Source organism: Abramis brama, assembly GCF_963993115.1.
Source record: "Abramis brama genome assembly, chromosome: 25".
Lineage (NCBI taxonomy): Eukaryota > Metazoa > Chordata > Actinopteri > Cypriniformes > Leuciscidae > Abramis > Abramis brama.
In genome coordinates this window covers 17,751,673-17,774,452 of record NC_139987.1, presented here as the reverse complement: position 1 = coordinate 17,774,452, position 22,780 = coordinate 17,751,673, and the positions used below count along the sequence as shown (strand labels likewise).

The 22,780-nt window shown below is 36.6% G+C and overlaps 2 protein-coding genes across 4 annotated transcripts; one reads left to right on the top strand and one right to left on the bottom strand.

Annotated features, from left to right (window-relative positions):
* Positions 1-607: 607 nt before the first annotated feature.
* Positions 608-21,689, top strand: LOC311076548 (cytokine receptor common subunit gamma-like). Its single transcript, XM_084104875.1, has 6 exons — positions 608-734; positions 5,780-5,867; positions 5,950-6,122; positions 6,218-6,354; positions 6,636-6,786; positions 20,500-21,689. Exons 1-6 carry the CDS (start codon positions 653-655, stop codon positions 20,550-20,552), a joined length of 684 nt encoding a protein of 227 aa, XP_083961001.1. The 5' UTR covers positions 608-652; the 3' UTR covers positions 20,553-21,689.
* LOC311076549 (uncharacterized protein) lies at positions 6,862-15,324 on the bottom strand. 3 transcript variants are annotated; one of them, XM_084104876.1, is made up of 3 exons: positions 13,810-15,324; positions 9,999-10,167; positions 6,862-7,783 (listed from the first exon to the last, which is right to left on the bottom strand). In XM_084104876.1, exons 1-3 carry the CDS (start codon positions 13,838-13,840, stop codon positions 7,654-7,656), a joined length of 330 nt encoding a protein of 109 aa, XP_083961002.1. In that variant the 5' UTR covers positions 13,841-15,324; the 3' UTR covers positions 6,862-7,653. The 3 variants fall into 3 exon arrangements, 1 of the variants encoding a protein (XP_083961002.1); XR_014604679.1 differs by having other exon boundaries at positions 6,862-10,167; positions 13,464-15,324; XR_014604680.1 differs by having other exon boundaries at positions 6,862-13,585.
* Positions 21,690-22,780: the final 1,091 nt, after the last annotated feature.

The following is a 22,780-nucleotide window of genomic DNA, read 5'->3' as shown; positions in this document are numbered from 1 at the left end:
ATAATTTCACTTAAATGGCAATGCAAATTACCTATTAATTGTCATTTAAGTGAAATTACTTAACTTAAATATACAAGCTTTATAAAAATGATCATTCTAGAAGAAATTTTCAGATGGCACTTAGAGGCTTTTGCATCTGAAGTCTTCATATAAATATAATCATATATACTAATATATATATATATATATATATATATATATATATATATATATATATATTAGTCTTGCTTATTTTAGGTTTTAAACTCAATATGTGAGTTTTTATGTACAAGTGAATCAGCATCTGAAAAATAGTGTGTAACAATAGATGCAAATTAAAAACAAATTTAGCATTCAGTTTTCAGGCGGTGAGCAAAGAGTGGATTCTTCAGAAACGAGTATGGGGTCTCTGCGGAACAAAAGTGGGCTTTTCTAAATTTGTGGGTGTTTTCAAACTAGTAGGTGTTTATAAATCATGCAATGAAAATGATGCCCTTCACCCGACCCCACCCCTAAACTCTACCCTCTCTGTGACGTGGGCAAATCAGGTAACACGGTGGAAAACGCCCCTCTGTTTATGGCCTCGCCCACTGATCTGGTAACTCCTATTACTGTCCTGCAGAGCAGAACAAGGAAGATTGAAACAGACACAAAACAAGTGAGTTATGTAAACATGTCCAAGATGATATTACTAGTAGTCAGTCTTTTCCTTGGGAATATTCCTTCATTTACATTTTCAGCATCACCCGAACCGAGTGAGTATCATATAACTATTTTGAAAATAAAATGTTTTTTTCTTTATTATTAGATTTGACATTATGTTGACTTTACAAAAGTAAATTCTGAGGGTAGGGTACGTTGTCTTTTTATTCATTTCTTCCCCATTTTGTGGTTTTATTTGCATTTTAAAACTACGGAAGTAGTTGTACAACATTTAAGATGTTCTGTGCGTTCACACCGGACGCGAATAGCGAGTCAAATTCGCGCCTACCGCGTCTAGTTCTCTTGACCACTTTGTGTCCATTCGCGCGTCATAAGCGAAATCCGGAGGCGAAAGTTTCGAAACCCGTTGGCGGCCATCTTTTTTAGATGTTTATCGAGCATTAGCATTTTTTAGCAAGATTATTTGCTTTAGTAATCTTATTTAAAATGACATGAACTGTACATAAAAAATATATGTGTGTGTATGAAGGTGTAGAGAAGCCTTTTGGCAGGTTTTGTGAAGTTTTTTTTATTTTGCATGTTCACAAATTCAGTTTTTCTTTTTGTTGCCTCAGGGCAACGTTGTGCGATAAGGGGTACTTTTCAAGGATGTCTTGGACAATACCTCACAATGGCAAATAATGTGTTACAAGTAGGGAAGATGTAGGGTTCCTGGGTGCACAGGAACACCCAAAGTCACCAAAGTGACACCAATGTGCAGCATCCACCTGGATGATGCGAAGGCAGCCATATTGCACCAGAACGCCCACAACACACCAGCTTATTGGTGGAGAGGAGACAGAGTGATAGATGGCTCACAGTCTCTGCTCTAATTCATCCCAAAGGTGTTCTATCAGGTTGAGGTCAGGACTGGTGCGCAGTCATGTTAGAACAGAAAGGGGCCATCTACAAACTGTTCCCACAAAGTTGGGAGCATGAAATTGTCCAAATTGTCTTGGTATGCTAATGCATTAGGAGTTCCTTTCACTGGACCTAAGGGGCAAAGCCCAACCCCTGAAAAACAACCCCACACCCTAATCCCCCCTCCACCAAAAAACCCCACACCATAATCCCCCCTCTACAAAACTTTACATTTGGCACAGTGCAGTCAGGCAAGTACCGTTTTCCTGGCAACCACCAAACCCAGACTCGTCCATTATATTGCCAGTCAGAGAAGCGTGATTGGTCACTCCAGAATCCAGTGGCGGCGTGCTTTACACCACTACATCCCACGCTTTGCATTGCACTTGGTGATGTAAGGCTTGGAAGCAGCTGCTCAGCCATGGAAACCCATTCCATGAAGCTCTCTACAAAGTTTGGTGGTCTGTAGCTATTGACTCTGCAGAAAGTTGGCGACTTCTGTGTGCCTCAGCATGTACTGACCCCACTCTGTGGCCTAGTTGCTGTTGTTCCCAATTGCTTCCACTTTGTTATAATACCACTAACAGTTGACCGTGGAATATTTTGTAGTGAGGAAATTTCACGAATGGACTTATTGCACAGGTGGCAACAATTCACTGAGTTCCTGAGAGTGTTTGTTGAAGTGTCTGTATGCCTAGGTTCTTGATTTTATACAACTGTGGCCATGGAAGTGATTGGAACACCTGAATTCAATGATTTGGAGGGGTGTCCCAATACTTTTGTCAATATACAGTAGTGTATATGGGGATGATTAGGATACATGAAGTATATGATATGACATGACGCACTACATGATACAAACCTATGTCTGTATCAAATCAAATATATTGATGTGTTTCAAGTGTTTTTCCCTTTTTACTTAAATGATTTCTTGACATTTTTTTTTTTTTTTTCTTATTTTTGTATTGCTCTCTGAGAATTTTATAATGATAATTTTCTCTATGATTCTTTACCATTGTTGCACAACGTTGCCCTTAGGCAACAAAAAAATATTTTGGGGTGGGGGGGTTGAGGGAGGGAAATTTTTCAATAAATCAATAAAATGTTCCCAAATGAGCCAAGAAATGATGTGGAATAATTTTTATCATGTGCCATCAAAATGCATGCAGTAGAGCAGGGATAGGCAACTCCGGTCCTGGAGGGCCACTGTCCTGCAGAGTTTAGCTCCAACCCTAATTAAACACACCTGAACAAGGCAATCAGTGTTTTCGGGATTACTAGATAGATACAGGCAGGTGAGTTTTTATGAGGGCTGAAGCTAAACTCTGCAGGATAGTGGCCCTCCAGGACCGGAGTTGCCTATCCCTGCAGTAGAGGGTTAATCGAGATGTCTAATAAGGCGAGAAGTTTCACTCTCAGTACACTTCCGGCTTCTGAACTGGTTGCAGTTCCACTCTGATTCCATATGAGGGCGCTCACAGGACGAGTGCACAATGAATGGAGGTCTATGGCGCTATACCAATCAAAATCCACTTTTCTCAGGATATAATTTTTTGTCTAGTAATTTGAATGTTGTATTCAAAAGGAGATGCAAAGAAATTACACAATACTGGGTGTTAGATTTTTTAGAGTCACTTATTTGCTTAAAAGTGTCAATGACGTCATACACATTGTACGACCAGAGATACTGCTTTACGGCAATCCTTCAGTCTCTATGGTGCTTTCGCGCTCTGCACTTTCTTTTCTCTCGAGGCATCGACAACACAGCTGACACAGGTAAATACACGTGCTAGACGAGGTTTTGTTTTGTTTGTTTCTGGTCCCGCTTCGGATGCCACGATGCCATCAAGCGGTATCTCTGGTCGTAATCAGTCCTTCACTGACCAATCAGCGTTCATTAGCAGAATGCTAGCATGTTATGGGCAACAACAACTCAACCTGTAAGAAATCGAAAGGACATAAGTACTCGTTCATTCAACTTTAGACCTATAACCCATGTTGAACTTGCAAAACCTACACTCAAATCTGAGATTTCTCAACGGCAATCGGGTGAAAGAGACAAATTTAGCCGTCTAGCCCCATAGACTCCCATTCATTTTGCACTCATGGCGATCGCCCCCAGTGGAACTCTGGTGGAACTACAACCAAAATTCGGTACAATAGGACTTAATAGGGAGTGGGCAGGCTCTCCGTAGACGGGCTCTGGCTATATGCTCTGGAGAGCAGAAACAGCTGCGTAGGGGACATCGTCGCTGTACTCGGGTCCACCAGACCCTCCGGAGGGTTTCAGGAGTTTCACAATTTGCTCCAGGAGCTAGGTTTGATGGACCTAACGGTGAGGATGCTGACGAGGACAGCGTAGGCCGTATAAGGCGGTCTCGGCCTCGAGTGGTCGCTGCCTGACGAGCCCGCACTCTACAGCCCGGCACGAGGTTCACCCTCGCCCACACCCACCTAATCTGTCATTTATTTTTGTTTTGATAATAAATGGAGCCAGTCTCCAAAAGTGAAACCTGTCCTGTGATTTTTTTAAAAGTTTTTATACACTAAATTGTGTTTGTTGTCTTTACATTAGAATAATAATGTTTCATATAATCTATAATAGATATGGAATAAATAGCATTCAATACAAAATGAGTATCTCTCATATATTGAAATCGAGTTTTTATGTGAAAGATTTGCTTTGTTGTGCATTACCACACCAAGCATTTTAGTCATATTACAAAATAATTTATTGAGGCCAAACATAAAATAACATTATAAACTGTCACTTCACCACGTGACAGCAGCAAGCAGGCTCCTGATTGGTTAACGCGGCGCGAATTGACGCAGAAGTTCAGGGGCACGTTCAAGTTCAAAACGGTGCGCAACATTATGCGGTCCTATGGGTCCTAATTAAGTGCTTTTCCTAAAAATGAGAAAGAAAATACAGGGTATTAAAACAGTATGAACTACAAATAAAGTCAGTATGTGAGGCTAAATAGATGTGTTTTAATCTGAATTAGGTAAGATGTGTGCTTCCATTTCAGTTTCAGCAATCCCTTCACTCGATTGGGATGTTCTCTTTTGTTCTGGGCGGCAAGTGCAGTAACTGTAACATCGGGCATATTTTGTAGTATTAAACACATATTTATACCGACTTCATCAGGCTCAGAAAATTCTTCACAAAGAACACAAAGAATGGCCTTCTCAGCTGCCATAGTTGCAACTCTTGCGTCATCAGAACAGTGTGTTCAAGGCATCACCGTTTCTGTTTAAAAAACGTTGTGCAACGTTTTGTCGGGGCTGAGCGCAGCCCTGATTTTTCAACTCGGGCGGCAGACCCGAATTCGCGTCAAACGCGTGAATGCACAAAAAGTACTTAAATCATTCGCGCTTAACGCTAACGCCGGTTTCACACTGCACGCATTAGCAGAGCGTAAGCAGCGCAGGAGCAGTGCATATGGTGAGCGGGAGCAGGACACGAGCGTTTTGCTTTCACACTAGCAGCGTTTGTCACGCGCGGCTGAACCGCAGCGTGTGTATAGACAGAGTAGGCTACTCCATAATCAGGGTAAGTTGGCATTGCTTTATTTCGTTTTCAAATACATTTAAGAGAAAAGACTTGTCAAGAAGCTTATTTTATTAATCATTTCATTTAACTTTTGGTTCGTCTTTGTTTTTATTGTTCGGGCAACAAGTTTGTTTTTGGACATTTGTTTTCTTTTTAAATTGCTGTTGGTCAATTGATTGACTGTTTAAAACACAATAGATATCATCAATGCGCTTTTTGGGTAAAACTGCGGTGTATTTTGGCCATGATCAATGCGTTGTCACTTTAATTCAGCGTAAGCGGCGCAGCAAAAATAGACCAGGCGCCGAAACGATCGCGGCACTGCTGCTCCTGCTCTGCTCCTGCTACGCCATGATGTGTATTGTGTACATGCAACATTATACAAATAACTCAATTAAAATATTCTAAGAGTTCTTGTGTAAGTCAATGATTTTATACTTTCAATTTGAATCAATATGATTTAATAAAATTGTGTTTTTGACAACAATTTACATATTTCCTGTATGTATAGGCTACGTGTCTGTCTTGCTGAGTGAGCGTCCTCTACTGACAAGCAATATGCATTACAAGCTGTAATTTTTAGAAAATCGAACCTCAGGAGTAAATACATTTTGTAAATAAATGAAGGTTCTACAAAGTATACCCAAGGTGTGTTTACTATACTTTTCTCTCATCTTTACCCAGACATAAACTGCCTTATCATAAATCTGGACTATGTTAACTGCACATGGAGTGAGATTGGGCTCAAGTACAATTACAGTTTCAAGAGCAGGTGCGTATGTCGAACAAAATAGAAAAACCTGTAATTTTAATTAAAATATCAAGACAAACTATTTTCTTTTGATTTCTCTTAGGTTTTCACATCACGAAATTCTGGATTGTTCTACATATCACAAGATTAACAGTGTTCATGTGGGCTGCATGTTTCCCTACAAAAAAACACAAAGGTTTAATTTGTTGACCACATGGCTGTACAGTGACACTGGCAGTTTGGTGACACAGGAGAACCATTCTCTGAAAGAATATGGTATGAAAAGTTATTCATATTTCTTATGACTTGACAACAACTGTATGGCAATAACTGGTTGATGGACTGATACGTTATACTGTGTTGCTAATCAGTGAAGCTTAACCCTCCGTTCAACCTGTCTGTGGTGGAGAGAAAAGACGCTGAACTGTGGCTGTACTGGAATGTCACGAATGATGACAGCTGTATTGAGAGTGAAGTTCGTCACAGGACAAATAACAGTGACTGGAAGGTATAAAATTACTATTATAAAAAAACTAAATTAATTCTGATTGCATGAGCTACATTTGAAGCACGTGCACATTGTATAGGGCTATTTATTTAATACAGCCTCTCACAGCTTATACATTTACGAGAAGCTCGAGCTGATATTCAGACAAACGATTTGTGATTTTTATATTTCCTTAAAGCAACTATTAAATAAACTGAATAAAAATAAATTATCATTGCTATGTAGCCTATCTCACCTTGTGACACAAAACGTGGCACAGTTAACAACTTCTCTCTCTCCAGAGCCCCAGTGCGGGCAGCAGGACCTCCTTCATTTTGACTTTTCCCTCCAAAAAACGGTATGAGTTCCAGGTCAGGGCTCGAATCTCATCATCCTGCGGAGAGTCTAAGTTTTGGAGCGACTGGAGTGAGTCTGTGTACTGGGGATCTAATGGTACGGATACCTTCACTGTAAAAAAAATTCTGTCGTTTTTACAAAAATTTGGCAGCTGGGTTGCCAGAATAATTTTGTAAAAATTACAGTCACTGTAAAAAAAATCCTGTAAAATTTACAGGGATTTACTGTAAGAAATACAGACTTTAAGTTTGTTTATACAAAAAAATCCTGTTGTTTTTACAAACATAATTTGGCAGCTGTGGTTGCCAGAATAATTTTGTAAAAATGACAGTCACTGTAGTGTAAACAACTTTATAGTTTTAAACTGTGCATTTCAGTACAAAACTGCATAAAAACACCTTTTATCTTGCCTTCTTTATTAATATTAAAGCAGCACAACATACACATTTGTAATATGTACAGCTTAATTATCTCATTGGAACTGATAGAGAAAAGATGGGAGGTAAAGAGATGGAAGGAAACAAAGATGAGAAAAAGAGTAAAAATGAAAAATAGAGAAGGAGAGGGCAAGAAAGAGAATATTTGTCAAACAATTAATCTCTGCAAACTGATGTACAGCACAATATCACTCTGCAAACTGATCTACAGGACAATATCACAAAATATAAGAGCAATAAAACTAAGTTGCATACAAACTCGCCTGAAAAAATTATCTTCAGAACTGAGCATAGAAGCTGAAACAAACCTTATTCAGAGTAAAGTCCAAACAAATGTCCATAGTTTCAGACATCGCGTCACTCATGATCTGAAAGTTCCTGAATTAAAGGACTCTTGGGTTCACATTGAGACGTGAAGTTTGTGTCTTCTCCACATTGGTGCCCTTCTCTGGGTTGATCTTGAAGAACTGAGCATAGAAGCTAAAACAAAATTCAGAGTAAAGTCCAAACAAACATCCATAGAGTTTCAGACATCGCGCCACTCATGATCTGAAAGTTCCTGAATTAAAGTAAGGACTCTTGGGTTCACATTGAGACGTGAAGTTTGTGTCTTCTCCACTTTGGTGCCCTTCTCTGGGTTGATGGAGAAAAAACACCTTGGGAAAGAAGAAAAACAGGCAACTTATTAATTATAAAAGTTTTATTAACAGAAAAAATAGCTTACATTTCTTTATTCAAGATAAATAAAATATTTTAGTTATTAAAGGGTTAGTTCACCCAAAAATGCTGTCATTGATTACTCACCCTTCATGTCGTTCCAAACCCGTAAGACTTTAGTTCTTTAAGTCTTCTTAAGATCTTAAATTAAGATTTTTTTAATGCAATCTGAGATATCTGATCCTTACATTGACTGCTACGCAACTGAAACTTTGCTTCAAAAAGTTGAAAGAGATTGAAAAACTAATCTGAATTGAAGTTAATTTAGTCTTTTATTCACATATTCATCAGCTTACACATCAGTTGTGGTAAATAGAAGCTCAAGCATGTTCACTTGACATGCGAGAACCAGGCAGCCTGTTTGAGCTTTCTCAAGAACCAATGAGGTTTGTTCTTGTGCATCAAGCAGGGCTGGTTGAATTTGTTTGTGTTTGCTGACCGTTTATATGTGAATAAAAACCTAAATAAATCTGTTCATCAAATAAAGTGATGTGAAAATTTGGACTAAAACACTCAATTCACATGGATTAGTTTTTACAATCTCTTCATGAACTTTTTGATGCGTCAAAGTGGTAGTTGCGTAGCTGTCAATAGAGGGACAGAAATCTCTCCGATTTCATTAAAAAGCATTAATTAAAAGCTTAAATTGCGTTTCAAAGATAAACAAACGTCTTATGGGTTTGGAAAGACATTAGGGCAAGTATCCCTTGAACGAACCCTTTAATAATAGCTGGGCCTGTCAATCAGACATCTGCAGTTTATCAGTGACTCCAGTTAAAAATCAATGATAAAATAAAAGGCCATTTCATATGTTTATATTGCAATAATGACCTTTGTAAGTGTACAGACAGTTTAATAAGAAGATATGCAAAGTGTTGTCTTTATAAAGTATCTTCTTATTAAACGGTCTGTACACTTACAAAGTTCTCAATGCTTCGGTTTGCATGTAGGGACCCTCATTATGCTACCGTGTTAGTGTGAGGCTATTTTGAGCCTTGTTAGTGTTATTAACTAGAGATTTATTTTGACTTAGTTGCTGCCCCATATACTAGCGTAATAAGCTAATCAGTTTTTAGAGATAAAACTCTTACATTTGATTATCATGAAAACAAATCCCAGAGAACGGCCGACTTGGTACCAATGTGTTAATACACCTCAGGTTCATTTTGCGCCGGAGTTGTCCTTTAATTTTATGAAGCGACGAGAATACATTTTGTAGGCAAAACAAACAAAAATACTTTAAAAAAGACTTTATTCAACAATTTTTTTCTAGCCTGTGTCAGACTCTTACGCTGTTGACGCAACAAACAATGCAACGCTTCCAAGTCCTCCAATAAGGAACGAATCGCACGCAGGCATCGTGGTGCTCACCTGAATATCGTCGGCAAACGGTAAGCCGGCATTCTGGCATTTTGGAAGAGTTGCACTGTTGCATTGTAATGTATATGTTACGTCAACAGCGTAACACCGGTTTCACACTGCACGCATTAGCAGAGCGTAAGCAGCGCAGGAGCAGTGCATATGGTGAGCAGGAGCAGGACACGCGCGTTTTGCTTTCACACTGGCAGCGTTTGTCACGCGCGGCTGAACCGCGGGTTTTGTACAGACAGAGTATATCTATAATGGATAAGTTGGCATTGCTTTATTTCGTTTTCAAATACATTTAAGAGAAAAGACTTGTCAAGAAGCTTATTTTATTAATAATTTCATTTATATAACTTTTGGTTCATCTTTGTTTTTATTGTTCGGGCAACAAGTTTGTTTTTGGACATTTGTTTTCTTTTTAAATTGCTTTTGGTCATTTGATTGACTGTTTAAAACACAATAGATATCATCAATGCGCTTTTTGGGTAAAACTGCGGTGTATTTTGGCCATGATCAATGCATTGTCTCTTTAATTCAGCGTAAGCGGCACGTTAAAAATAGACTGGGCGCCGAAACTATCGCAGCACTGCTGTTCCTGCTCTGCTCCTGCTACGCGCTGCCGCGCCACTTCTGCGTGCGGTGTGAATACACTCATTGATTAACATGGACGCCGAAAAAAATACGCGCTGCTGACGCTTGCGGTGTGAAACCGGCGTAAGAGTCCGAGTACCTTAATTTTAAGTTCAATAAAGTGAAATTGTTGCATAAAGCCTATCCAAGAAGACATACCTCTGCAGAAACTCCAGGGTTGATGCCAGCTCTGATGGGTAATGGATGTTGAAGATATAATAGCTCCCAAACATCATGCACAGGGCGGAAATGAAGGAGTGGATGTTGTCAAGTATAATGTTTTGATCCACACACAGCATGAACCGTTTAGCTGAAAAACAGGATCGACCTAAAAAGAAAGTAAGAAAAAAATATTCAAACAAAGATACTACAACATTACAGTAACAAAAATAAAAACAGTCTTCATTAAAGGAACACTCCACCATTTTTTCATATTAAACTATGTCATTCCCTTAACTAAGACGAGTTGATACATACCTCTCTCATCTCAGTGCGTGCACTCAATCGCTCTTGGCGCGCGGCGACACTTTGATAGCACTTAGCTTAGCCCAGTTCATTCATTAGGAACCAAACAGAGATGAAGTTAGAAGCGACCAAACACCTCCACGTTTTCCCCATTTAAATACAGTTACACGACCAAGTATGGTAACAAAATAAAACGTGGCGCATTTCTTAGCGGGTAAAAAGGATAACTATAATGTATGGCGGAATAGCACTTGGGACTCGGGAGCACTTCGATATTACTGCACCGAGTCGAAGTGCTCCCGAGTCCCAAGTGCTATTCCACCATACATTATAGTTATCCTTTTAACCCGCTAAGAAAAGCGCCACGTTTTATTTTGTCACCATACTTGGTCGTGTAACTGTATTTAAATACACTGAAAAAAATGATTCGTTGAATTTACTAAAAAAAAATATCGTAAGTGGTTGCACACAATTGATTTTAGTACATTTAAACAAATGCATTAGGTTGAACTAGTTCAACTTAATGCCTTTGTTTAAATGTAGATAAAATGAATTGAGTGCAACCACTTAACTTACAATAATTTTTTTAGGGAAAACGTGGAGGTGTTTGGTCGCTTTAACTTCTAAACTAATAAAAATCGTTATTTTTAATCCTAACGTTACTTACTCAGCATGAAAGAAACTGAAACCCTGATTAATCCCCAATTCGTCAGCATCATTGACTAAATAACCTGAGTCACAAACATATACTTGTATAGTTACTGTTTTTTTTAATAAAACTAACTGTTTGTTCACTTACCAGCGCAAGATATCTCAATTTTACATGTAAACTCCACTTGCTCACTGGCAGAATTGGCGGGCACTCCCACTCATTAAATTCGTTAAATGGCTGATCCTGTGATAATCAGAAATCTGCTTTGCTGCAGAAATGACAGTAAACATTAGTCGACTTTAAGCAAACTAACAAAACGTTCTTTTTTTTATACTGGTTAACATTACTCAGCATAAAAGAAAACTGAAAAAGTTGAGCTGAACATAAAACCCACAGTCTAAAGCCTAATTAACCAACAGTTCGTCGCATCATTATGATGGCATAGCCTCAGTCAAAACATATCGTCGCTGTCCGATGAAAACCGCGTATGTCCATTTTGCCGATTTTGAGATTTTTCGACGGATAGAATGTCCAGGTTCATTTCCGTATACAGTATGCTTCACATATCTAAATGACCAATGAAAAGTTGTGAAATCATGTCATCTGATTTTCACGTATATCCATTTGGTGTCAAAGCTGTCAATCACGCCGCGCATCTCCCGCCCTGTGGAGGCATCTCGCCGGTCTAAGCGTCTCTGGTAGCTCAGCATTGGATAGCCGAATAACTCTGTGAGGTAAAGTATCAGCAAACGTTTGTTTTTGACAACTGTTCAAGTTTATTATATATTCGCAATATATTCACAACTGTTATTTACCGGTAAATGGTCAAGACGAAGTAATTGTCACTGTTTATTGTGGAGATGTTAACGCACGGATCTGTTAACTTAAGCAATACTTTTAATGTAGTCTAATATTTTTCTGACTAATAAATTACTGACACAGTAGAGGGTAGATTTAAATAAAGAATAACGAATTTTAAATAAAGAAAAAACAAATTTAAATAAAGAAAAAAAAAACAAATTTAAAAAAATGAAAAAATGAAATTTAAATAAAGAAAAAAACGAAATTTAAATAAAGAAAAATGACATTTAAATAAAGGAAAAACGAAAATTAAATAAAGAAAAACCCGAAATTTAAATAAAGAAAAATGAAATTTAAATAAAGAAAAACGAAATTAAGTTAAATTAAAAACGAGATTAATTTAGATTGATAACGGGTAAAAAGGCTAATAGCCTACATGTTGGGTCCGTGTACTTTTTCGTTCATTCATTATTCTATTTCGGAATGAAAGATGAAATGTAAAAAAAAGGGTGCAGCTTGTTTTTTTGTTTAAAAGAAAAAAACAGAAATGGCTGTATTTTTTTTGTACATAGCATAGCCTACTTTGTTATGATTTTAGTATCATAATGATTAATAAATGCACGCACAATTATCCGTGAACTTGATTTGAAGCCTTTCAACTTGTGTGTGCAAAATGCAGAATTAAATGAATGTGCAACAATTTGTACAAATAGAGTCTGTAGGTCTACTATACTGTTGAAAGTATGACAAGTGAACAGCACGAGTAATAGGATGCACAATTTGAGACGGGTCAGACATGATTTTGACCACTTCATTAAGTTTTGTTTAGTAGAAAACCTTTCCTTTCTTTAAAGTGAATTTCGTTTTGTATAAATTGTATCTTAATTTTAATCAATTTTTCATCAACCAATTGCCTGGAGTGGATTTAATAAATAAGACGCAAATATATAGCAGACAATATAATCATGGAGGCGCCCGCGCGGTCACTTGCATTGCACGTTAACTGGAGCGCATCTCATCCTAACTCAAGTGTATGCCTCACAGAGACATGAAAAAGACATCAAATACACAAAGCTTGAAAAGTCTTTAAACGAAATAATTCAAAACGAAAAGAAAAAGGCTACTCTCTGATTATGTATGATTATATGATCATAGAGCCTAGCCTATTTTGTGAATTGTTAATTCCCGGTTGGCACACATTTTGCTGCCCTTACAAAAGTGCCGCTCTAGGCAATTGCCTAGTTCGCCTATATGGACGCACCGGCCCTGGGGTCAGCAATGAGTGTATTGATTCATTGTCCCTTCATAGTTTGCAAGAGACATTTAATAAACTGAGACATAGGCTATTTAATAAACTGAACATAGCCTATTCATCTGTCAATATGAAACGCGACTTGGCCATTCTAATTAATGATCGGAAGAACGCGTATCGACCACCGTTACTGTAAAATATGCACGTATGTCCATTTAAACTCGATTTTGGTCAAATGTGGATTATATCATTACACTGGCAAGAATATGGTTACATTTAAAGATGCCGTACCAAGTATGACAACGCTACATTCAACTGCTTTTGAAATTACGGTGTTTTTTTCACTTCCTGAAAAGTAACCGTTTTGGACATACGTGAGTTTCATCGGGCAGCGACGATATACTTGTACAGTTACTGTTTTTTTTTCAATAAAACGAACCGTTTGTTCACTTACCAGTGCAAGATATCTCAATTTTACATGTAAACTCCACTAGCTCACTGGCAGATTTGGCGGGCACTCCCACTCATGAAGTTCGTCAAAATGGCTGATCCTGTGATAATCAGAAATCTGCTTTGCTGCAGAAATGACAGTAAACAAAATCGCTCTTTTTTTATACTAGTTAACATTATTCACCATTAAAGAAAACTGAAAAAGTTGAGCTGAACATAAAACCCACAGTCTAACGTTAACAGCCGAATTAACCAACAGTTCGTCCGCATCATTATGATGGCATAGCCTCAGTCAAAACTTGTACAGTTACTGTTTTTTTTTTAATAAAACCAACTGTTTGTTCACTTACCAGTGCAAGAGATCGGAATTTTACATGTCATACACAACTCCACTAAGTTAGCAGCTAGCTCACTGGCAGAAATGGCGGGCGCTCTCACTTGTGAAGTTCGTCAAAATGGCTGATCCTGTGATAATCAGAAATCTGCTTTGCTGCAGAAATGACTGTAAACAAAATCGCTCTTTTTTTATACTAGTTAACATTATTCACCATTAAAGAAAACTGAAAAAGTTGAGCTGAACATAAAACCCACAGTCTAACGTTAACAGCCGAATTAACCAACAGTTCGTCCGCATCATTATGATGGCATAGCCTCAGTCAAAACTTGTACAGTTACTGTTTTTTTTTTAATAAAACCAACTGTTTGTTCACTTACCAGTGCAAGAGATCGGAATTTTACATGTCATACACAACTCCACTAAGTTAGCAGCTAGCTCACTGGCAGAAATGGCGGGCGCTCTCACTTGTGAAGTTCGTCAAAATGGCTGATCCTGTGATAATCAGAAATCTGCTTTGCTGCAGAAATGACTGTAAACAAAATCGCTCTTTTTTTATACTAGTTAACATTATTCACCATTAAAGAAAACTGAAAAAGTTGAGCTGAACATAAAACCCACAGTCTAACGTTAACAGCCGAATTAACCAACAGTTCGTCCGCATCATTATGATGGCATAGCCTCAGTCAAAACTTGTACAGTTACTGTTTTTTTTTTAATAAAACCAACTGTTTGTTCACTTACCAGTGCAAGAGATCAGAATTTTACATGTCATACACAACTCCACTAAGTTAGCAGCTAGCTCACTGGCAGAAATGGCGGGCGCTCTCACTTGTGAAGTTCGTCAAAATGGCTGATCCTGTGATAATCAGAAATCTGCTTTGCTGCAGAAACGACAGGAATACGGTGTACATTTTAGGACATCCTCAGACCTCAGACATATGAAGACAAGGCATCATGCCTCAGACTAAAAGGCTTCAGTCATTGGACAAAACGGCATCGCGCCTCAGACTGAAAAGCTTCAGGTCTCAGGAAAAACAATGTCAGGTGTCAGGTCTCGTACAATTAGGCATCAGATGAAACAGCCTCAGACAAAAAGGCATCAGACAAAAAGGCATCGGACGAAACGGACTCAGACTAAAGGGCATCAGACTAAAAGGCATCGGCGAAAACGGACTCAGATGTCATCACATGTACGCGATTCATAGCTGAAAGAACGCTTTACTTGATACATTTCTAAAGTCTCTAAGGTTAATTAAAAACAAGAAAAGTTACAGATTCTTGAAATATTATGATGATATTTTTGACAATACCACTGATGCATGTTTCCTCTGTGTATGTCTTTTATTTATTTATTTATTTTATATATGTGAAGCTTTACATATACTTGATATAATTTAATTCCTGTAGAAGTTATATGTCCTTTATATCCGCTTGTTATCTGATACATATTCAATAAAAGAAAAAAAAGAGAAAGAAAAAAAGAACGCTTTACTTCACGATAGTTTGCCAACATACAAGCTAGCTAGTTGAAATATGTCATCTAACTTTTTAAACGTGCAAATAAAACTCGTGAAATGCATGTTCTCTTCTGTATACAACATAATTAGTGTAACATTTAATTAAAGCACATACATATATACATACTGTATATATAGTACAGGCCAAAAGTTTGGAAACATTACTATTTTTAATGTTTTTGAAAGAAGTTTCTTCTGCTCATCAAGCCTGCATTTATTTGATCAAAATGTAATATTGTGATATATTATTACAATTTAAAATAATTGGTTTTCAATTTATTATACTTTAAATTATCATTTATTTCTGTGATGCAAAGCTGAATTTTCAGCATCATTACTCCAGTCTTCAGTGTCACATGTGACGTCTATCACATGATCCTTTAGAAATCTTTCTAATATTCTGATTTATTATGAGTGTTGGAAACAGTTCTGCTGCCTAATATATTTGATGAATAAAAGGTTAAAAAGAACTGCATTTATTCAAAAAAAATATATATATTTTCTAATAATATAAATCTTCTGAACAGGGGCGGATCTAGAAAAATATTTATGGGGTGGCGAGAGGGGGGCAGGAATTTTTGAGGGGTGGCAACATATGGCAGACGTATATATACTGAATTTAATCACAGTTAAATTGGCCATAACTTTTAATTTGTTGCTGCCAACTGGGGTGGCAAGGCTTTCTTTAGGGTGGCATTTGCCCTATGCCACCCCGGTATATCCGCCCCTGCTTCTTTACTATCACTTTTTATCAATTTAACACATCCTTGCTGAATAAAAGTATTGATTTATTAAAAAAATAAAATAATTACTGACCCAAAATTACTGACCATTGTATAATGTTGTTACAAAATATTCATATTTTTAAAATATTTGCTTCTTTTTTTTAATACGTTTTATTCATCAAAGTATCCTAAAAAAGTATCACAGATTATGTAAAAATATTAAGCAGCAGAACTGTTTCCAACTTTGATAATGAATCATCATATTAGAATGATTTCTAAAGGATCATGTGATAGACTGGAGTAATGATGCTGAAAATTCAGCTTTGCATCACAGAAATAAATGATAATTTAAAGTATAATAAATTGAAAACCAATTATTTTAAATTGTAATAATATATCACAATGTTACATTTTTTCTGAATTTTTGATCAAATAAAATGCAGGCTTGATGAGCAGAAGAAACTTCTTTCAAAAACATTCTCTCTGTCCTAGCATGTATCCCATATTGTATAGGGTTAAACACTTTTTTTGTTAAAAAAAATATTTTTTTTGTATATGTTTCCAAACTTTTGGCCTGTATTGTATATATATATAATATATATATATATATATGCTTTAATGAAATGTTACACTAATTAAGTTGTTTACAGAAGAGAACATGCATTTCGCAAGTTTTATTTGCACATTTAAAAACTTAGATGCCATATTTCAACTAGCTAGTTTGTATGTTGGCAAACTATCGTGGAGTTAAAGCGTTCTTTCGAGCTATGAACCGCGTACATGTGACGTCATATGGGGCGGGGCAATGCGAACCTCCAAACTCCATCTGAGTCCGTTTTCGCCCATGCCTTTATGTCTGATGCCGTTTTGTCCGATGCCTTTTAGTCCGAGTCCGTTTCGTCCGATGCCTTTTAGTCTGAGTCCGTTTCGTCCGATGCCTTTTAGTCTGAGTCCGTTTCGTCCGATGCCTTTATGTCTGATGCCTTTTTGTCTGAGGCTGTTTCATCTGATGCCTAATTGTACGAGACCTGACACCTGACATTGTTTTTCCTGAGACCTGAAGCTTTTCAGTCTGAGGCGCGATGCCGTTTTGTCCAATGACTGAAGCCTTTTAGTCTGAGGCATGATGCCTTGTCTTCATATGTCTGAGGTCTGAGGATGTCCTAAAATGTACACCGTACAGGAAACGTTAGCCGTTAGATCAAACTAACAAAATCGCTTTTTTTAAATCTCAGTTAACGTTACTCAGCATGAAAGAAAAAAAAACTGAAAAGAGTTGAGGTGATAATAAAACCTACACAGTTTACATCCTTTATCATCCAATCGTACGCATCATTATGATGGCAAAATATCCCCAGTCAAAACATATACAGGTACTGTTTTTTTTTTTTTTTTTTTTTTAATAATACGAACTGTTTGTTCACTTACCAGTTCAAGATATCACAATTTTACATGTCATGCACAACTCCACTAGCACTAGCACACTGGCAGAAATGGCGGGCGCTCTAACTTATGAAGTTCGTCAAAACGGCTGATCACGTGATATTCAGAAATCTGCTTTGCTGCAGAAACGACAGTTGGACGTTTTTTAGCAAACTAACAAAATCGCTCTTTTTTATCCTAGTTAACGTTTCTCAGCATGAAAGAAACAAACTGAAAGAGTTGTGCGTTGAACTGAACATGAAACCCAGTCCACGCAAAATAGCCTCAGTCATAACATATAATTGTTTTTCAAGTTTGTAGAAAACAAACCGTTCACTTACCAGATTTGATATGTCATGCAAAACTCCACGGACTCGCTGGCAGAATTGGTGTGCGCGCACTCTCGTCGTGAAGTTCATCAAAACAGCTGATCCGTGATCCCGCGATAATCTGAAATCTACTGCGCGACATTCAAACGCAGATGTTCATATAACGTTACATGGGAATGTAAATTTTACATCGACAAAATATAAATATAAATATTAATGACATTATTCTGTAAATGAAAAAGAAAATAAATTATTTTATTTGATCATTTACAATTGAATTAATTAATTGTTCAAAATAACAAATGAACGGTTTGGCTATTGTATAATGTCCCCTTAACTGTCGACAGATACAATGTGCAATTCCTACCAGTTAATATTTAGCTAGTAATTTTACAGTGCTGTTGGACCTAAAAGACCCATTGCCTGTTTTTAAATATGATATTAACACAGATGCTGTCCTTGGAACATATTTTGTCTGTAAAATATAACATGTATAAAATGTAAATTTTCTTGTTGATAGGCTATTGAGAATATGTATGTCCGAAAAATATTTTAACACTGTCATGTTGTAATTTTAACTGCATTGTTGCTTTCTGCATAGTTTTTATTTCTGCTTAAATTTCATAAATCTGTAAATTCTACAGATTAATATGATTATTTTAACACATTCTTGTAAAATCAACAGTTTTGTTTGGTTCAGTATTTTACAACAGCATTTGTACTATTTTCAAAATAGTACTGTAAATTTAACAAAATTTCATTGTTTTTCTATTTACAAAATTTTGATGTCATGATTTTACAGAATTACACAGTTAATTTCACAGACATTTTTAATTGCATCCATAAATGGACTACTCCATTTTAGTAGTCATGTAAGCACTTTTCATGTGTTTTTTCCCCAGATTGTTTGCTCTTGTTCAGTTTTTTATTCAGTTGTGTGTTATTATTTTCCTCGACATGTTATGTCCGCTGTTTTCGACATGAGATTTCTGTAGTTACAGGTAGGAAGCCTAGTAAAAGATGAGTCTACTAACATTTTTGTTAAAGCAGTGAGCTTTGTATCATAGTGTAAGATGTGTCTGATAAGAGATATATTTGGCAGAAAGAAGTAAATTCCAGAGTATGATTTGTGTACTGGTGGGAAAAGCCCTTCACCTTCCAAACCATGATTTAGAGTGCTTAATAGTTATTTGTGATTCATGCTGCTGCCAATTGGCAATATAGTTGCAGTTTCATTTCAAATAGTTTTATTTTAACTACAACTGTTTTTCATGTGTCTCTTTGAAAAAAAAAAGTCTTAAAAAGGCATTTGAAATCTTAAAGTTAAACAATGTTGGTAGCACCTGTATGTTGCTGAAATGTATATTAGCTGTATGTTTTCATCAGGATTTTTGCATTTGTAGCATGTTGCTCATCAGTAGTACTGAACAACATGTTTTTGGATGTTTAACATTTGCAATGTATGTGAACTTGCAATTTTAAGATTTAAGATTAGATGTTTGTACACAAATATTATGTTTAAAGAATGTAATGCTTTTAAAATCACTGAATAAAACCAGCTAAACTACAGTTTATCACAATGTTTGTGATGATGATTATTTACACATTTGGAATAAATGATTATTCTTATTTAATTTTTCAGTCAATTCTGATGTTCGAGCTGATGTTGAAGTGGGATGCTTATGCTCATAACTGCAAGAACATTAAATACAATTCATATTTATGAAACAAAAGGTACTTTTAGGTACTTGGTTAAAACTTAATGTGACACACACTAAAGAATGAGATAGGTCTTAGCAACATGAACATTTTAAATAAGAAGATTCTTAAAAACTACCTAAAATGTACTATAAATAAATAGCATGCATTTTGAGTGTATAACAGAGTTTAAATGATCTGGTACTGTGCATGTCTACAACATAATTTATAATTAGAAATGTCCATAAAACATGGTTTGTCACATAACATCATAATAGTTTTGTTAGTTTAAAAACTAAGTACAAAACAGAATTGCATTTATCCAAGCTAAGGCCAATTCACACTGCACCGACAGACGCAAACCATTGCCGACAGTCACCAGATTACAGCACGTCACTTCTCAAGGCATTGTAAATCAGATTCAGCATGTTCAATCTGCTAAAACAAGCTCCGACAGACGCCAACAGACTCTGACTCAGTAACACACTGATCCAACAAAACCAACGAAGTGTCTGTTGCCATCTGTCAACACAGTGTGAATTAGCCTTAATGGTTACTTTTCTGAAATGAGGCATCCCCGATTACATAATATGTGGCCGACAAATGTGACCTCTAGAAGATGCAGCCTTTGTAATGTGACAGCGATTAATGCGTATTAAATTGCATACTCGGAATATGTACTTCTTTTGAATAAGTAATTACTTTGCGACCGTTAAAAATGTTTGTTCTATAATATAATGTATTCCAGACATACTACATTAATTATGTTGTCACGGTCATGTGATGTATACTAGCCTTAGTTGAGTCGCTTCACTGACATTCACAAATCCTCTCCCATATTTGCCTACTATATAGTACTAGGGAAGTATACATAGCCATTGAGGACATAGTGTAGTGATAGCAGTGGAAAGTCCCAGTGCTCAACCTAGGCTATCAGATTCGAGGCAATCTGTTAGATTTTCACCTTATTGACACAAAACGTGACACAGTTAACTTCCTTTTCTCTCCTTAGAATATCACAACATTCTCATCCAGTTTGCCTTTCCCTCCAAAAAAACTGTATGAGTTCCAGGTCAGGGCTTGAATCTCATCATCCTATATGGAGAATCTAAGTTCTGGAGCAACTGGAGTGAGTCTGTGTACTGGGGATCTTTAAAGGCCAACACTGACACAGGTATACCAACGCAGGGCGAACTTATCACATCTTATCTAATATGCCTTACTGACTAATCATTTTCCTCGCCATGTTATGTTTGCTGTTTTCCACAGTAACATATGTGAGATTTCTGTAGATTTGTTGGAAGAAAGCCAAACAGATTAGTCTACTAACATTTTTGTCAAAGCAATGAGCTTTGAATCATAGTGCAAGATGTATCTGTGATAACACATATATTTAGCAGAAAGAAGTCAATTCTAGATTTGTGTACTGGTGGGAAATGCCCATCACCTACCAACCCATGTATTATCTGATTATTTAGCTGAGTGCTATTTGTGATTCATGCTACTGCCAGTAGCAACAGTGCTGGTCAGAATTATTTGCCCCCTTGGTAAATATGATCAAAGACGTCTGTAAAAAATAAATCTGCATTGTTAATCCTTTTGGAAAATCACATTATGAAATAAATATATGTTGGGATCCAAAATACGTTGGGATCAATTATTTGCCCCCTTTTATAACTTAAATGTATTGTTTCTCTTGGGAAAAGTTTTTTTTTTAAAGACATCTGAAATCTTAAAATTAAACAATGTCTGTATGTTGCTGAAATATATTAGCTGTGAATGTTTTAATCTAGATTTTATTTTTGTATTTGTAGCGTGTGCTCATCTGTAGCAACTGATAAAATAAATTACAATTAGAATGTAATTATATAAACGTGTTTTTTTATGATTTTAATATGATTAGAAGTTTGTACAAATATGTTGCTTAAAGAATGCGATGATTTTGTAATCACTGAATAAAAACATTTATCAATGTCTATGATGATTATTTACACATTTTAATAAAACAGTCAATTCTGACTTTCGAGCTGATCTTGGAAGTGAGATGCTTATCATGAATAGCAAGAACATCAAATACAATAACAGTGTGGTATTGTGAATGTCTACAACATAATTTCAAAGTATAATTTTACATAAAACATGTAAACATTCATGTGAAAAAGAAAGGACACCCTATTCAATTCTGTGGTTTTATGTATCAGGAATAATAAAATAAATATTAAATAAAATAATTTGGTCCTTGGCAGGTCTTATAGGTAAATACAACCTCAGATGAACAACAACACATTACACCGTGTATATACAAAATATTACACCGTGTCATTATTTATTTAACAAAAACCATGTCAAAATGGAGAAGCCATTGGTGACAAACTAAGTACTCTTACTGCTTCCATATGAATTAAGAGGGTGAGTAGCAGTCAGGCACTGCTAATCAAATGCCTTTGATGAATTGATCATCAGCGAGTGTGATCACCTCTATAACAGCAGAAGTTTGGGCAGTTTGCTGGTCCTGAAGCCTTCAGGTGTGTGTTAACACAATGCCAGGGAGGAAAGACATCAGCAATGATCTTAGAGCAGCAACTGTTGCTGCCATCAATCTGAGAAGGGTTATACGGCCATTTCCAAACAATTTGATGTCCAACATTCTACAGTGAGGAGAATTATTCACAAGTGGAAATCATTCAAGACAGTTGCCAATCTCCGTCTCAGTAAATTCGCCCTAAGCTCAGACCGTGCAATGCTCAGAAAAATCGCAAAACATACCAACTGTCCATCACACTGATGGAGGATTGATGATTTGGTCTTGTTTTACCGCCACAGGACCTGGGCACCCAGTCATTGAGTCGACCATGAACTCTAGAGTCAAATATCTAGAGGCCATCTATACGCTTGGCCAATATTAGGTCATGCAACAGGACAATGATCCCAAGCACACCAGCAAATCAACAACAGAATGGCTGAAAAAGAAAATAAGCCCAGTCAAAGTCCAGACCTCAACCCGACTGAAATGTTGTGACGGGACCTTAAAAGAGCTGTGCATAAACAAATGCCTGCAAACCTCAATGAACTGAAGTTCTTTGTACGTGTATATATATATATATATATATATATATATATATATACAGTGAGGACAATAAGTATTTGAACACCCTGCTATTTTGCAAGTTCTCCCACTTAGAAATCATGGAGGGGTCTGAAATTGTCATCGTAGGTGCATGTCCACTGTGAGAGACATAATCTAAAAAAAAAAATCCAGAAATCACAATGTATGATTTTTTAACTATTTATTT